Genomic DNA, 17,066 nt, shown 5'->3' with positions numbered 1-17,066 from the left:
GGTCCATTCATGTACCTATGTGTTCTATTTTGAAGGTGAAGTTTCAGATAAAATAAAACTAGTGAGAGGACATAGTCTTTACTTTTGAGAAGGTACTTTTTAAAAACAGAACTTTTATAGAAAATTCCAAACATATTTCAAATAGAGAGGCTAATTAACTGCCATCATCCAGTTTCAACTAATTATCATCAATTCTCTCTTTTTTTAAGATTTTATTTATTATTTGAAGAGACACAGCAAGAAAGGGAACACAAGCAGGGGGAGCAGCAGAGGAAGAGGGAGAAGCAGGCTCCCCACTAAGAGGGGAGCCCGATGCGGGGCTTGATTCCAGGACCCCGCGATCATGACCCGAGCCAAAGGCAGCCACCCAACCCATTGAGCCACACAGGTGCCCCAATTATCATCAGTTCTTGACCAACTGATTATCATCAGTTCTCTTATCAAATTAAGAGCTACAGAGTTTTACTTAGTTTCATTGGTTGTACATCTGTATCTCCTTTCTCTCATGCTGAAAATCCTGGTTCTCAGTGTCACTAAATGTAATTATTTACTGATACTATCAAGAAGGTGCTTCATTTTCTTTTTTACACATAATCGTTTTATTAATTTGCATGTTCACAGTACTTCACAGAGAGATTTTCTCTCATTCATCTATGATCTTCGCATTAACCTTATGAGATAATTAGGTTTTTCCTATTTTTGTTTTCATTTAGTAAATGAAGAAACTAGTCCTTTGGAAAAACTGACTGGTCCTGAGTTATGTAACTGGGTCCTCTGATATATGTGGAGATCTTGACTTGACACATTTCCTTCATGTTGAGATCTGTGCTTTTGTCTTAGAATCCTAGAGTGCCAGGAGCTGAGAAGCAAGTGAATCTGGCAGACAGGTTTTATCTTGGAAGCCAGATCAAGTAGATCATTTGTAACTGTTGGGCCTTGGTGTCAAGAAACTGTTATAGGCACATTCCTCATTTCCTGGGAAAGTGTGTTCTTATAGGTTCACCTGCCGTGGATAGGGGCGCCCTATTTTTACTGAGCAGTTAGGCTCAGTAAAATTGCTCAAGACATTCAGCTCTCTGGAATACCTGGTGTAGCTCTTGGAAAATTCTGTTTACTTTCTAACACAAATCTGACTAATTTCTAAGTAGGTTGCAGGATTCTATGTTTAACAGTTAGGAACTGAGTTTGACGGCACGCAACAGAGTGGCCTAAATAAATGTGAGTTTATTTTTCTCATGAAATGAAAGGTCCGGAGGTAAGGGATCGGGGCTGGCAGGACATTTTCAAAATGACACGAGGGACCCAGGCTTCTTTGTCTTTGTTCCCAACCGTCTTTCGAGATACCTCCTAAGGCTCCAGCTGAGGAGAGGCCAAATGTTACCTGCTGGCTAAGACTCCTTTAAAGAGCTGTCCTGTAAACCCCGCCCTGTGTCTTCCGCTTAGAGCTCAGTGACCAAACCGTGTGATAGCATAACCGAGTCATGGGATAACATGACTATCTTACCTGTAGCAAAGCCAAGAAAGGTAGATTTTTACTTAAGCAGATTGGTACCCAAAACACCAGACTTCCTGTAGGAAGAAGAGGAGAGTGCAGTGGCTAACAGTCTTTGCTACAGTCCACCCCTCAGCAACCTGACATCCTTCTTTTTTAAAAAATGGGAACACCCTCCCCTCATCCTCAATGGCAACATGTCCAAAGACTCATCTAGTTCGCATATTCAGCTGAAAGTCCAGGACTGCTGGGTAATTTCACATCTTTCAGCTGGTCTGGATATGGCATGTTGTGGTCTGGGGTCCCATAAGCTAGAAGTTAAATGCCCCCTCCTCCAATGTTATACAGATAGAGAAAGAAGAGGATAATTATAGTAGAACATTCCTGGAAAAGCAGTGATCTAATCTTACCGGGCAGGAATAGTAGAGCACCTGCCCTTCTAACAGGGAAAGTTCCTTGGTTCATATGGCAGCGCCCAGTTCTGCTTCCTTGGAAGATTTCTTTGGCTCACGTCCTCTGTAGCCCCTGGTTCTCTACTCTGAGAGATTTTCCCCCATATTGTCTCTCATCTTCCATGGCCATATCTGAGTTCTGTATCCGGGAGCATGCCGAAGGCTGTAGACAAATCTAAATATCCACCATCAGGGGACTTGGTGAATAATGATAGTGTAGGGGCGCCTGAGTGGCTCAGTGGGTTAAAGCCTCTGCCTTTGGCTCAGGAAGTGATCCCAGGGTCCTGGGATCAAGCCCCACATTGGGCTCTCTGCTCAGCAGGGAGCCTGCTTCCTCCTCTCTTTGCCTACTTGTGATCTCTGTCTGTCAAATAAATAAATAAAATCTTTTTAAAAAAAAATAATGATAGGGTAGCCACAGAGGAGACTGCAGTGTGGCTGGTAACCAGAGATGGAGATCCAGTGTATTAGTAGCGAATGAACTTTGAGATACGTTAAAATAGCTAAGGTAGAGGAGAGGGTCATATGTATGTGTACTCCCATTCATGAAGAGGGGAGAAAGGGAGAGAGATTTGCTGTGTGCGCACAGAATACCTTTGGAAAGATGCCAAGAGATTGTTAACACTGCTTTCTATTGGGGAGGGAACTACAAAGTCAGAAGTAGGAAGGACCTTTTTACTTTTCATCTTACACCCATTTATTCTGAAATACCCTGAGTACATATTTCTGTTTTAATTCATACGTTTCTTGATAAAAAGAATATTTTTTCAACTGGGAAGAAGAGAGAAATGACAAATGATTTATGAGTCTTTATGATTCATAAAAAGTGTTTACCATTTAACTGCCTTCAGAGTCCCTCAAGAAGGTGGGAACTGGACCTTTGGTATTTTCATTTTCTGGATGGGTGGGCAGCTAAGCCTTTGGCTGTCCAAATACATACTGCAAGGCCCATATTTCCAATTCTTCTTTATCCGATTTAGCAGAACATAAGAGTCCTACTCTCTTTTTCTCCACAGTGGAAATTTTGCTCAGCCGACAAAAGAAAGCCGAACTTCTAAAGAAGATGACTGATGTGGCTGTTCGAATGTCAGAGGAGCAATTGGTTGAGCTCAGAGCTGATATCAAGGTAAAACTTCCTTCTCTTTTCTGCCTTTCTTCTTACCCTCAGGGACTGAAGCAGCAGATCTCCATAATTCATGGCCATATCTAATCTATTGAACTCAAGATCTTCCCTTCTCAAACCTGGCCCTCTTCCATGTTCCCTTTCTCTGCAAGCGGTTCTGTCACCTATCTAGATGTCCAAGCTGAATACCTTAGGACATTTCTCCTTTCCCACATTAAATCTATCAACAGACGCTGTCCATTTGACCTCCTACTAAATCTCAGCTCTGACCTTTTCTCCTCATCTCCACCACCACCGTCATGGTCAAGCCACTGTTATCTCTCATTTGGACTTCTGTCATGGCCTCTTAACTGATTCCACCCCTCCACCTTGCCACTGCCCCCCACCTTCCCCAGCCCTCCTACACCTTAGTAACCTGCTTCAAACCTTCCATTGCTTTTAGGATAAAGACTGTAATGCTTAACATGGCCAGTGGGCTCTGCCGGGTCTGGCTCTGCCACCATCTCATTTCACACCATGCCCGCCTTGTTCTCTGTACTCTGGCCATCTTAGCTTCTCCATCCCACAAACATATTCTGTTTCCTCCTGCTAGAGGACTACTGCATGTGCTTTTCGACCTGTACAAGACACACACCCTACCCACTCCCAGCACACAGATAACTCATGACCCACTCGTGCTTCCTGACTTCCCTGTCATATCCTCTCTTTTGTGTCATCCTAGCGTAGTTACCATTTAGTGTTCATTTGACTGATCTGTCTCCCCAGCCAAATGGCAAACTTTACAATGGCAGGAACTGGCGCATCTCTAGTGCCAAGCATAGTGCCTTGGCACATAGGTATTCAGTAAATATTTAAATGGTTGGTTAGTTCTGATTTTATAAGAGCAAAGTGAGCAGTTTGAGATGTTGCTTTTATTGTAATCTGTTTAGAACAATGACCTAGGTTGAGCAATCATACATTTTAAATTCTTATACAAAGAACAGTGTTTCTGAGATTAAGGGTAGACACCTGCAAGAGGTTGAGGTGTTCGTGGGGAGTCGTAGACACTGGCATTCTAAATGATTGCTCATAACCTGTGAGCTGTGGGAACAAGGGGGAATCGGCTATCCCTCCTCCTGAGCCCTTCACCTCTGCTCGGAACCCATGAGATTTCCTGCCATCTTTACAAGGAGGGCTTGCTGCAGAGGCTGTTTCACAGTTTTTGTAAAGTAAAATCAGGTGGAAGATCCTCTCAGTCTTTCCGGGTGTCCTTGTCACCATCCTGACCCAGTCTTTCACTCCTTCCCCCTTAGACTCTGTTGGGGTAAAATAACAAAACGATGCCCAGAGGAAATTACCGTTTCTGATTAACTAGAACTATATTACTAAAAATTATAAAAAGTCATCTTCACATTGATGCCAGTCAGTCTCATTCAACTATCTGGGAGAAGCCGGAAACCCCTTTGGAATTAGATGAGAGTTCTGGCTCTCACAGGCTTCATCTGTTCTCCTTCCCACGTGGTTAAAAAGCTGCTAGAAATATTTCTGCAGGCTGACTAAGGATCTGTTTCTCTCCACGCTTTCAGTGTACTGAAGTGGGTGCTGTGCAATTTAAATGTCTTATTTCCAGATCATTTTATTTCCGTCATTCCTGTTATGTCTCTGGCTCAACAAACCCTAGAATTTGTTTCAGAAATTACTCTCCGACTGATATTACATGTCTGAAGCCTTTATGTCAGAGGTTCATGGTGTTTTCTAAGCCACAGTGTACTCTGAAGCCTAAGGACTTCAAGGCTCAGAGGGAATTTTGATGTCTTCTTTCCCATCTGTTGCTTCTAGATCCATCGCAAGGATTCTGATGCATTTGGTTGTAGCCCTTGACTATCCAAAATTGAATTAGACCACCTGCTAGAGGGCTGCTCTGAGGAGTTCAGTCCTTGTAAATTTTATCTAGGCCCTTAACTTGTCTTTTTGGCTTCCTTTTCATCTGGGGGAGGGGGGAAGATCCCAGGCTACTTTGGAGATGATTTACTGAAGGGTAACCCCAGAAGCACTTTACTCCTGACATGTTTCTAGTCACACAGTCTCTTTTTAGTTTTGATCTAAGGTTACTTCTCAGCTTCGACTGCTCTAAAGGATTAAATTACTTGCAGCACAAACCCTTCTCATTTGCAGGGTTGTCTTTTTACATGAGTGATTTTCCGTCTCAGGAAGTTGTCCCCATTTTGAGGACTATAACAAATCCTACTTCACAAAGGGCTGAAGTGGGTTTCCTGAGGAAATTCCTGTTACAGAACACCAAGCTATCTATTTACACGGGATCCCTGTTGTAATTTAGGAACATTTCTGCTGTCTCCACTTCTGTATAAAATGGAACAGTGTGGAGAGTGGCCAGCAGTGGAAAGATGGCCCTCTCCACTATGAACTTCTTCTCACTCTACAGTTTATTTCTCTTGATTATACCTAATGGGCTTTGGCCATCACAGAGCATTTCATAAAGAATAGATTTCTCTTTGGTCCTTTAGAAAGTGACTAGATTTCATCAGTCACCCAGCATAGGTAACATAATGGCCATTTTGCAAAAATTTGAAGCAGTAAAAAGAAGGCAGCGGGAAATAATTCTGTTTCATCTCTATATGGCAAGCTGCGGTTTCCGCTTGTCTCACCTGGAGGCTTTCCTTTGTCCTTTCTCCAGCACTTTGTCAGTGAGCGCAAATACGATGAGGATCTGGGACGAGTAGCCCGGTTCACCTGTGATGTAGAGACCCTAAAGAAGGACATTGAGTCATTTGGACAAGGTAAGAGGGTGCGGGATTCTGGGCGCTGGCGATGGTGATGGGGAGACCCTACTCATAGAGACTGAAGTTGTGGCTTCTCCACTGATTCGTCTTTAGTGCCTCTTGTGTTTTTGTTTGCTTGTTTTTGGGAAAAGTAATTCTGAAATCACCAGATGCAGAGTCTTTGACTCAGAAGATGGGTGTTTTCCAGCTCCCTAAATTTGCAGTGTTATGGGGCTCTGGAGTCAGACCAAATTTGAATCGTTGCCTTTACATTAACCTCTAAGGCATCATTTCACTCCTCTCCCAAATGGAGATAATAGGTGCTTAAATAATAGCTGTAAGGGGATGGGGAGCCCTCCCCTAACTTGAGAGCTTATAGGGACACATCAGTCAAACACTGAGCTCAGCTCCTTTGTTCTTTCTGCATCAGTATAAAGTGAAAGGTTGAACCTAGAGCCGTGATTGTGAACTCAGCGTCAGTCCGGGCTTAAAACCAAGACAAAAAAATGTAAGAGGTAGTTTTAAGTCATTGAATTCTGACAAAATTTGAAGTGAAAATGTTCATATATCTCAGATACATTGGTATTTTGAATTTAGGGTTATTTTTGTAGAAAGAACTTTGGGATGATACATTTTTGTTAAAAGACAAGTTCTGTTCATGTTTAACTAATCTTGATTATATCTTGCATCATACAAATTTTTTTAAAAAAGGATTTAGCTTTCTATTTACCTTTTTTCTTTCTTTGTGAAGTCAGTACTTGAGAATGTTCCTGCATAGGAAACTGAACATATGGCCCATACTATTGTTCCTAGGCTTAGTCAGCTGCTGGAGCCGTAGCCAGGAGTTTAGTAGGAAACGCTGAGAAGTCATTAGTTGGTGGGGGAACGATTACTCCGCTCTTACACTGTTCTCCTGTCTCTGCGAGTTCCTTTCCAAAGCAGTGGGTATTCACTCACTGGAATTTAAATAAAAACTTGAAAAACAACAACAACAACCCAAAGCAATGGGGATTTGGAAGGAGTAGAAGAAGAGAGCAGAAGGGACATTTTGCTTCCTATTACCAATTTTATAAGCTTACCTTTACAACTGCTCAGGTAGACAGTTCTTTATCTTAAGTTGCTTATTGTGAAACAGTGAAATAGGGAAAACCTTACCCATCATGCTCTTCCGTCATATGACAACATACTTCTCATGTTTTCGTTCAGTGTCCCACCCAAAGAACAGCTATTCAACCAGATCCCGGTGTAGCTCAGTGACATCTGTGTCCATGAGCGGCCCATGTGATGCCTCTGCTGCTTCCTCTTCCACCTGTGCCTCTGCTTCCAGCCTTACAAGCGCTAACAAGAAAAACTCGGCACCAGGAGAGACTCCCGCAGCCCCAGTCAGCTTCGGCGGCCGGCCCTACCAGCCTCATCGAGAGGTAACCCGGCAGCCCCGCGGAGCCAGTGACGGAGAAAAGTTACCGGATTGCCGCCGTTCGAATGCTGACAGCTCAGTCCATTACCTTACTCTCTTGATGCCCATTCCACACCTATTTTGAATCCCTCCAGCCCCAGTTAGTTCCAGAGAAAGCATTTGGTACGTCTGTTCCAAACCAGCAGCTAGCTTAGATCTCCTGTTGCCAAGACGGCTGACTTTCTGAAGTTGGCGGCCGTCCTAGCTTTTGTAGGTAGGATTGCCTGGTAATTAGTCACCGGGACCCATGCCCCCATCTCGAGGTGGAGGCACAGCGTAGTGGCAGGCTCAGTGGAGGGCACCTGCAGCAGCTTTCTAGAAGCCCCCGTGTGGAGTAGCTCGGGGAGACGGCATGAACCTGGTGGCATGGGGGGCCAGCACCAGGAAGCTGAAGCGTGATCTGTAGTTTCTTTTCCTGGTTTGAAGAATGTACACCAGAGCCATCCAAGACAGTGCTATGCAGAACTGGGATTATGTTGGAAGAGGAGGACGAAAACAAAACCCCGTGCCGCAAGCCTTCTGGGTTGTAACGTGAAAGATGGCCTGAATGTCACAGCGGCAGGATTTAATCTATGGCTGATGATACATAGGAAAGCAGATTGCAATGATGTTTATTTTATTTTTCCAGATGTTTGTTATCTTTACAAATGGCTTGTGATCCACAGAGTTCAGTCACGTAATAAGATGCTTGTCCAGTTGAGGGTTGGAACAGCCCAGAGAATGTTCTTTCCTCCTCCTTAGCTTTCTTCTTGTGCCTAGCTAAAGAAAAGTGAACTCCTCTCCAGTGGAGAGCCTAGGGCTGGAAGGTGGGGCAGAAGTAGCGAAGGACTTCTTAATTCTGGGGTAGGTGCTAGGTCGGATTGGCTGACACAATTCTGGGAGTCTTGAGCGATAACGGAGTCCCGAGCGTGGGATACCACAATTTAGGCTTTCAGAATATTCCTGTAAGCTGAACTGGAACAGGGTGCCATAATGCCACAGTGCTTTGAACATTGTATTCTTTTATCCTCAGGTATTGCCGGGGAACAGACGAGGACAAGGCTACAGGCCACAAGGCCAAAAGTCCAATGATGCCATGAACCAAGGGCGACATGACAGTGTGGGTCGTTACAGAAATAGTTCCTGGTATTCATCTGGTTCCAGGTACCAGAGCACTACATCCCAGGCATCAGGAAACGTTAGCGAACGGGGCCAGGCCCCCTCTGCAGGGACCAATGGAACTGGAGCCAGCGTGGAGCCCAGCCCACCCAAACCCTCATTCAAGAAGGGGCTCCCCCAGCGCAAACCTAGGACCTCTCAGCTTGGGGCTGTGAACTCTTGAGAGCGGTTCTGCTTGGCCTCTCTCCTCTATCCCACACAATTCAACTTGGTAACTGGACTTATTAGGAAACTTATAGTTAGATGTAATAACAAAAAGAAGTTTACGCATATCACTTTTTATGCCATTCTAAATATTTTTGGTTTCTTCTCTCCTCGTTTCCCCTTTACTATTTTTGGAGGGGAAGCTGTTTTTTCCCTTGACCTTTCCCAATGATATGGATTGATTCTGATTGGTCATTTCCACCCAGACTCACAGGCCACTGATGCCCAGGTTTCCCCAGGGTCAGCAGTGCCCTTCCTGGTGCACCAGACCTTTCAGTCGCCTAGGAGGCCTTCCTCAGCACCTCCCTCCCATTCAGGCTCTGAGGAGGAGGAGGAGGTGGGTCAGAGCTAGTCCAGCTGCTTCTCCAGGCTCAGCAGAAGCTGCACATTGCTATCAGGTGCCCCCTACATGACAGTATAACCAGGAAAGGCAGGGAGGGGATTGTGTCCAGCACTGAATTAGCCAGAGAAGGGGATACTGAATTGGTGAAAAGGAAGGAACACTAGAAAACATGAGAATCTGCCTGTGCTCCCAGAGCGTGCCTGAGATAGACCCCCCCAGATCAGGGTTTCAGTCTCCCGCTTGGCATCGTAGCTTAGCCTGAGGTCACTTCAGAATGCCCAGAGGCTTGTTTTCCTCTCTCTTTAGACTGCAGACCCAGTCTAGGGAAGCCTACAGGAGAGTAGCGTTTAATTAAAGGAAAAAAAAAAAGTATTTCTTTGTTTCAATGTTTGAAGACTTTTGTTGTTATTGTTCTCCCTTTTTTCCCCGAATCCTCTTCTGATCCTCAACCACATTTATAGCAATATAATTAGTGTTGATCTAAGGTGTTACCCATTAAAAAATTGCCACGGTCTTTATAGTTGAATAAATAGAAACAACTGCGTGAATCTTTGTTTCAAGGCAGCAAATGCCTTCATTTCATTATCCAGTTTTCTTTGGGCCTCATGGGGTGGGAGTCAGTCGGGCAGCTTGTTCGGGGCTTAAATGAGGGTAGCTGATTCCTAAGTCATCTGTCCGCCGAGCAGCACCTGGTGAAAACAGGAAGGCCAGCATGAGCAAAAGCAGCTGTTCCTCGTGGGAGCAGATTTTCGTAGTACAGGGAGCGGTGACTTTCCAAAGGGAGCTCACCAGTTGAGAAAAACCACAGCTGCCGGCAGCTCTCCCGGGCAAGCCCTCCCCTCTGCTGCCTGTCCCTTGACAGGCATGGTGAATGTGACAGTGTAATTGAGCACCTGCGTGTAGCAGGTGGCTCAGGGGCCAGACCCTTCCACCCTACAGCGCCCCCAGCATCCGTGATCGAATGACAGCAGAGCTTTCTCCTCCGGAGTCTGCAGTCCAGACCATGAGCGGCAGTGGTGCAGAACTTAGCCGCCTTGGGGCTTCCCGTGGCTCTTCCGCTGCAGCTCGGCTGCTGGGGTTCAGGTTGGATGAACAGATTGAGAGAGGGAGAAAGAGCGAGTGTGTGTGTGTGTGTGTGTGTGTGTGTGTGTGTCTTTCAGTAAAGAAAACAGTAGTCAAGGAGTACTGGGAAGCCATTTTCTAAAGGGCTGATCACCTCATTTCGGGGCATTTGTCCAACACCACCACCAGCCTGCTGGGGGTCAGGGAGAAGCCCTCCTTTTCTGATTAACTGCTCCCCTATACTTGATAGAAAATCCAGAGACTGAAGTGACCTTGAAGGATTATGAGGTCTATCCCTGTATCCATGCGAGACTGTATTTAACCTCCTAGGCAAATGGGAGGCCACATGTTTGTCAAAACCACTTTGAAGAGAGGTGCCGTGCTGGCTCAGTCAGTAGAGTGTGTGACTCTCGATCTTAGGGTTGTGGGGCCTGCATGGCTAAGTGGTTGGGCCTCCTCTGACTCGGTTTCAGTGCAGGTCAGGTCATGATCTCATGGGTCGTGGTATCAGGCCTGCTTTGGGCTCCTCAGCAGGGAGTCTGCTTGGGGATTCTCTCCCTCGGCACCTCCCCCCACTCTCTCCCTCAAATAAGTAAGTAAATCTTAAAAAAAAAAAAAAAAGTATACACTTAGATCTCTTTCCATGTCAGTATGCCTAAGTATACCTTGTTCTTTCTATGGCTGCATAATATCACACTATATAAACTTAACATAATTAACCAGTCCCTAATGCTAATGATGGTTTTCAGTTTTTTGTTATAAGTATCGCTGAAATGAACATCTTGTAATACATATATAATTTTTACTTGTGAGCGTGTATCTTCAGGGCAGATTCCTAGCATGGGATTGCTGGGCCATATAGTGAATTAAAAAGCCCTCTTAGGGGCGCCTAAGTGGCTCAGTCGGTTAAGCGTCTGCCTTCCGCTCGGGTCATGATCTCAGGGTCCTGGGATCCAGCCCCGCATCGGGCTCTCTGCTCCACGGGAAGCCTCCTTCTCCCTCTCTCACTCCCCCTGCTTGTGTTCCCTCTCTGCTGTGTCTCTGTCAAATAAATTTTTAAAAATCTTTTTAAAAGAAAAAAAAAGAAAAAGCCCTTTTAAAGATACATGGATTCATACTCTCATCAACAACTTTTGGGGGTGGTTTATACAGTTGCTAAGCTGGAAGCTAAGAGAGGTGAAGGTAAGTGAACTACAGACCTTCAAGGGGCTGATACCCTAGTTGGGGGAACGGACACAATGAATAAAATGCTAGCAGGTGGTAGTGTTGCATGAAAGAACCCCCCCATCTGGTGTGAGGACAGCGGAGGACAGACTATGCTGAGGGCTGGGAACTGCGCTTACAGTAGGGCTACACCAAGGAATGGTCAGGCCTTAGTTCAGTGGCTTATAGATACGGTGACTTCCAATTTCAGAATCCCCAGCCAGGGTACAGTCATGAGCGTTCAAAGCATGCATGAGGAAAAGCAAAACAAGCTCTTTTGGGTTGGGCGTGACCTGGAGAAGCCAGCCAGCAGTCATCATCTCCAGTCCGGGAATGAACCTGTACTTTTGGAGATCAGTGAAGCAATGTTATGTTGCCCCCTGGAAATTCTGCCGCCTCACCTAACGAAATGAGGATCTGGCTTGCCTGATGCATACGGTTCAACCCACCTTCTTGTCCCACCTGGTGGGGATTAGATCCACAAGGTAGCACACTTTGTGGAAGAAACAGTTGTTCAAATCACATAATCGGAGGTCACCCACCAAGAAGCTGTTTTGCCACTGTTTTCGGCCGGTTCAGAGTACCAGAGCAAATCCTCGTAGCCAGAACCGTTCCGTCGGTCAAACTCGACTTCTGGTAGCCACGGGAGCACATTCTTTCCTTCAAACACTGAGGCACCTACTGTGTGCTGGGCACCATGTTGAGTTCTGAGGCAAAGATAAACGGTTCCAGCTCTTTCCTCAGCCACTTTGCAGGTGGAGGGAAACAGAGCTCTTAGCTCTTTAAACTCTTGGAAGCCGTGTCTGGTGGCTATGCAGAGGAGTGGGAAGACCCAGGACTTTGGAGACACCTACTTGGATTTTGATTCTGGCTTCCCAGCCTGCTAGCTCTGTGACCGACTAGCCTTGGGCAAATTACGTCCCATCTGTGAGCCTCTTCCTGAACTGTAAGTGGACCCAATGGTAACTATGTCCCAGACAGGGGGGATAGCTAACCAGGAGCTGCAGGTCAGTACCCTGGTGTCTGAGCTAACCGGTGACAAACTGAACATTTAGTCACCAGAACTTCTTTGCTTCTCTCTCTCTTGCCCTGTTCAAAAGTGTCTGAAAGACTTCCCCTATCTCCAGCCAGACCAACCTGTTAAAAAATGTTTAAAAAAAGAATGACTTCATTATCCTGTCCCTTCTGTAGTTTTTCTCCTGCGTGCCTATCCCCCCAGCACAGTGCGCTCTGGACCTCTCTTGCCTGTGTGACACACTGAGAAGCCGCCTGTCACCCCCCATTTCTGAGCTCTCGGTGGTGGGGGGGGGCAGGCAGGGGGCAGGCCAGAGGCTGATGGGGTGGCCTGGGTGAACAGCTGCACAGCTGCATGCCCAGGGGAAAGCGGGGGAACGTTCCTTCGGTCCAGGTGCCGAGGCTGCTTTGTTACCTGCCCTGCTACTCACCCAGGGGGAGACGCTATGTGACGATGTTCCTGGGTAAGGAAACCCACCCACCATCACTACCACCAGCACAACTGTTCCCCAGCCCGCCCGCCCCTTCACTGCCGTCAAAACAGCAGGAACAAATACCACCCACTCTGATTCCTCAAGGAAAAAGGTCTCCTTTTTATGTCTCTCTTCAACTTAACCCAGTTAGGCTTTCTCTATACCTTACTTTCAAACAAATCTGTTTTCTGGTGTTGCTAGAACACGCAGATTGACATTGAGATCGCTCAGACTCTCTTGCCTGACACAGTCCAGACCCTGGTAGAGTCCCCTCCCCACGGGGCTGGGGAGCCAGCAGTCCCCCGCAGTAGCTCCCCATAGTTTGGGGGCTGGGTTACTGGGCACAGTGGGCACTCAGGACAGGTCACTATCTGCATACTCATCAAAAGGGCCGTGCTGTCCCCTTTGAATAGGCTGTTTACCAAGGGATAGAAGAAAGCACTCCAGCAAGATGGTGTGCAACAAACTGTCAACCTAGTCAAATCTCGATTCAGGCCTGGTTCCTCCACTTACTAGCCATATAATACACAGCATTTCCCACCTCTGTACATAAAACCATCCATCTTCCAGGATTCCCTCCTTTGAAAATGTATTATGGTTTACTCACACTAATTGGGATCCTCCACAAACAGAAAAGGAATCACTTAGAATGAGATAGCCAAGGAGTGGCCAAGTACTGGAGGCCTCAAAAATTCCCCCCAAATGTTTGTTTTGGTGGAGTTGGGGAACCTTCCTGGAGGCTTCCTCCTGAGCTCATTTCTGCGTTCCCAGCCCCCACGGCCAGGAAAAGCACTTAGGGGGACTTTGATAACAATCCCAACCACCTACTAAACTCATCCCAACAGTCCTTTGAAGAGAGATCAATTCACAAATGAAGAACAGATGCTCTTGGAGAGCCACCTCACTCCTTTCCCAGACCAAGGTCATCCGTGGCAGAGCTGCAGTTCAAATCCAGATTCACCTGACTTGGAAACCTGAGATTTTCCCACCGCTCAACATGGGCTTGGAAGCAGAGCCTGGCCACAGGCTGAAAGAGCGGGTCTGGAAACAGACCTGGGGACCTCCAGGAAGGAGGGAGAGAGTGGGAAGACGGGAGGAGACAGGAGGTCCCCTGGGCTCCGTTCCTCGACAGCCACCTGCTCTCACCCCCTGCACACAGTGACTGACAACGCCTGCGCTTTGGGGGGCGGGGTGCTTCTTCCATCTTTTGTGTCTTGAGCATTTTTTCCCTTGCTTTGCTCTTCCCTTCTCTCTCTCCTAGTTCCTTTTGTAGATAATACTCCCACAGGCCTCCCACGGCAGCTCCAAAATGCAGCCTCCTGAGTTTCTTCTTGATAATGGCTTTGAGTTGTCTCTGAACAGGGCTCCCTCGACCTTCCCCTCCCTGTGACTTCCCACCATGACCCAATGACTTAAGAGTTGTGGGGATGGAAGAGAAAAGGGGCTTACTGTGCTCCCTGACCTCCCAGTACCCCTGCTCACTTCTCAGCTCCTCCCCAACCCCATCTGTCCTGTCTCCTAGATGTGGGTCCCCACCCCCACATAAATGTATGGTGGGGGAGGGGAGGCATAGAAGGAGGAGGCAAGGAATCTCTTACTGTTAGCGAAGGGGGCCTATAGGCCAAGTCTAGCAGGAAGACCTGAGACACTAGGTGAGGTGGAAGAGGGAGGAGAGCGGGAGACCCAATGCCTGAACACTTACTTGCCAAAAGGGCGCCATAAATCAGGTCAGACTGAAGGACTTGGGCAGTGTCCCCAGCCCCACTCCTCCCGCTTGGCACAAAGTTAATGCTCCGGAAACATAAACTATAATTCTTTGCAGCACCCTGTGTTCCATCTATCCCCTGCTCACCCTGACCCGAGATACCGGCTTTGGGTTTGTCTCAATATCTAAACCAGTGTCTTTAATAACCCAAATCAGCCTAGGCTGATGAGCTGGAAGCCTGATAATCTGAACACTTGGGGTTTAGATGGGTGACAGGAGGGTCACCAGAATCTGCTTACACAGTCCTGGGTAACCAGTCCTTGTGAGTGTCCACACACCTAGCCTGAGCTGCTTTCTGGGCCCCTGGTGGGAGATGGCTGAGTGGCTGGGCTAGGGAGTGGACCAAGGGTGGGGAGGAGGGGAGAGGCGACTCTGGACCAGGAGGGCTGTCAGGCTTGGAACCCTGGTTCTGCCAATTGCCAACCTGATTACCTTGAGCAAGTCCCTCCCCCTTGCCCATTCTCTCTCTCTCTCTTTCTCTCTGTCTGCCTCTGTTTCTTCCTTTGTGAAGGAAGTGTAAATAGTATCTACCTTGCTTGTTTCCCAGGAACCCTATGAATTTCACAGTCAGATGGCAAACATTTACATGATGCAAATGCCACACGCTGTTCTAACTCCTTTGCTCATGTAATCTTCCTGACAAGCCTCTGGGGTAGTTAGCATGTATTATCATCCCCATTTCACGAAGGAAAAGATGGGGTCCCAGAAGGAAAATCGCACAGACAGCAAGTGGCAGGACTATTGTCAGACCAAGTGCACAGTTTCAACCACAGTCTTGTCTGGTCTCCAAGGGAGCTGACTGCTGAACTGCACCCTCTCCTAGCAGAATGTTTGAGTAGAGTGAAGGGCACGTTCATGGGTTTGGGGGAGGGCTGACTTTGCTTGTGGAGGTGGGCGTGGGGAGCATTATCTGCAGGTTCCTTGGGGTCATTCTTCCTGGGAGCGGGATTCCAGGATTCAGAGGACTTGCAGAGAAGGGCCCTTCCTCCCCTTTCTCCCAAAGCACCAGCTCATTTAAATACAGGTGTCTGGGGCTTTGGCCCTTGTTGCGGATGGAGGGGTGGGTGGGGCAGGCGACACTCCTTTCTTTCCGATGCCCGCGGCTGTGGATACGTCTCCTAGAGTGGTGGGGGTGCTGGGCCTCCCGCTTCACTCGGGGAACAAATTGCTGTTTTGGCCCTGGCGGCTCCTGTGGGCGCGGGCGGTAGCCGCGCTCGCTGGCAAATCGTGGGAGGGAGGAGGAGCGGCGCTGGCAGAGCGAGCCTGGGGGGACCGAGGCAGCGCGAAGACAAGCTACAGACTGCCGCCCGGGCCCTCCCCCCCGCCTCACGGGAGGGGGTCCCTGCGGCCACCGACAGCGCAGAGACCAGTTCCCGGGGACTGGAGATGGTGCTGCCGCCCGGAGGCTGGGTCCTACTCCCTCCCTGCTCGCAAGGACCTACACGCACCGGGTTAGGAAGTTCTCCCAGTGTCTGACGTCCTACCCGTCCGCTGAATTTGCAACCTGACCCTCTGGGGCAGCCTGAGGGGCCAAAAGCGACAAATAATAGAAATACAGGGGCGGGACGAAGGACCTAGGGCTACTCCCCTCCCTCGGACACCCTTTACACATACACACATACACACACACACACACACACACACACACACTGGCACTCGCCGAGAGCTTCTCACCCTTACTTCCAGGGCTACCCACCCTCCAGTTTCCTGACAGCTCCCTCCAGCAGCTGCACCTCCCAGGGATGAGGGTCAAGTTGAGGCAGAGAAAGGCATGGATGCCCAGAGGCTGTGTTTAGACACCACCCTCCCCATCTCCTTTTAGACTTTCCTTGTACAGTCGGGGTCCCTCTAGGGCCCGCGACCTCCACCAACTCCCGGCCTTCCCCCACCTCCGCCCAGATGCCCAGTCGCCTTTCCCAGTACATTTTTCCTCGGGGAAAGCGTCTTCTAAAACACCCCCCGCCCCGCCGCTCACCCCCCGCCGGAGCTCTCCTCTGGTCCCTCCGGGGGAGGAGAGTCTGCGAGGCTCTGTGTGAACCCCCATGCTGCAGAGAAAGACGCCTCTCCCCTGCGCTGACTCAGCCCTAGCGGGACCAGGCGCTCGCCGGTCTCCTCCGAGGGGCGGGCGGGGCGGCTTGGGGCGGCTCGGGCGGCCGCCGCGGCAGGGGATAGAGGGGCCGCCGCCTCCCCCTGCCCCCACCGAGGTCCCGAGGGGAGGGGATCCCTAGGCGGGAGGCCTGTCCCTTTAAGGAGGCGGCCCTGCCTGGGTGTGCCCGTCTCCATGGTTACCCCGGTGCAGGCGGCGGGCGCCGGAGGGAGGGAGGCTGCTGCCTCTCCCCGACAGACGGAGGGAGCTGCGGGAACCCGGCGCCGAACGGAGCCCGAGCGGGAGCCGACCCGCGGCCGAAACGGGAGCCGCTGCTGCCGCCGCAGCCGCCGCCCTGAGCGGAAGGTGCGGAGAGCGCAGCGGGCGCCGAGCCGGGGGCCCGGGATTCGTGGGCGGCCAGGACGCAAGAGGCCGCGCGCCATGCTCCGGGCCCCGACGGCGGGGACGCCCCCTCG

General features: G+C 48.9%; 1 protein-coding gene across 1 annotated transcript in view; it reads left to right on the top strand.

The window, feature by feature from the left end:
- Positions 1–9,539, top strand: part of SPATS2 (spermatogenesis associated serine rich 2) — a 145,191-nt gene extending 135,652 nt beyond the window's left edge. Inside the window, exons 10-13 of the mRNA XM_032876865.1 lie at positions 2,961–3,070; positions 5,742–5,844; positions 7,033–7,247; positions 8,295–9,539. Of these exons, the coding sequence (XP_032732756.1) occupies positions 2,961–3,070; positions 5,742–5,844; positions 7,033–7,247; positions 8,295–8,603 (737 nt within the window). The 3' untranslated portion in view covers positions 8,604–9,539. The remainder of the gene's footprint in view (positions 1–2,960; positions 3,071–5,741; positions 5,845–7,032; positions 7,248–8,294) is intronic.
- Positions 9,540–17,066: the final 7,527 nt, after the last annotated feature.

This window comes from Lontra canadensis, unplaced genomic scaffold, assembly GCF_010015895.1.
Source record: "Lontra canadensis isolate GAN:19392208 unplaced genomic scaffold, GSC_riverotter_1.0 scaffold59, whole genome shotgun sequence".
Lineage (NCBI taxonomy): Eukaryota > Metazoa > Chordata > Mammalia > Carnivora > Mustelidae > Lontra > Lontra canadensis.
The sequence above is the reverse complement of the archived record's forward strand: the minus strand, read 5'-3'. Positions and strand labels throughout refer to the sequence as shown.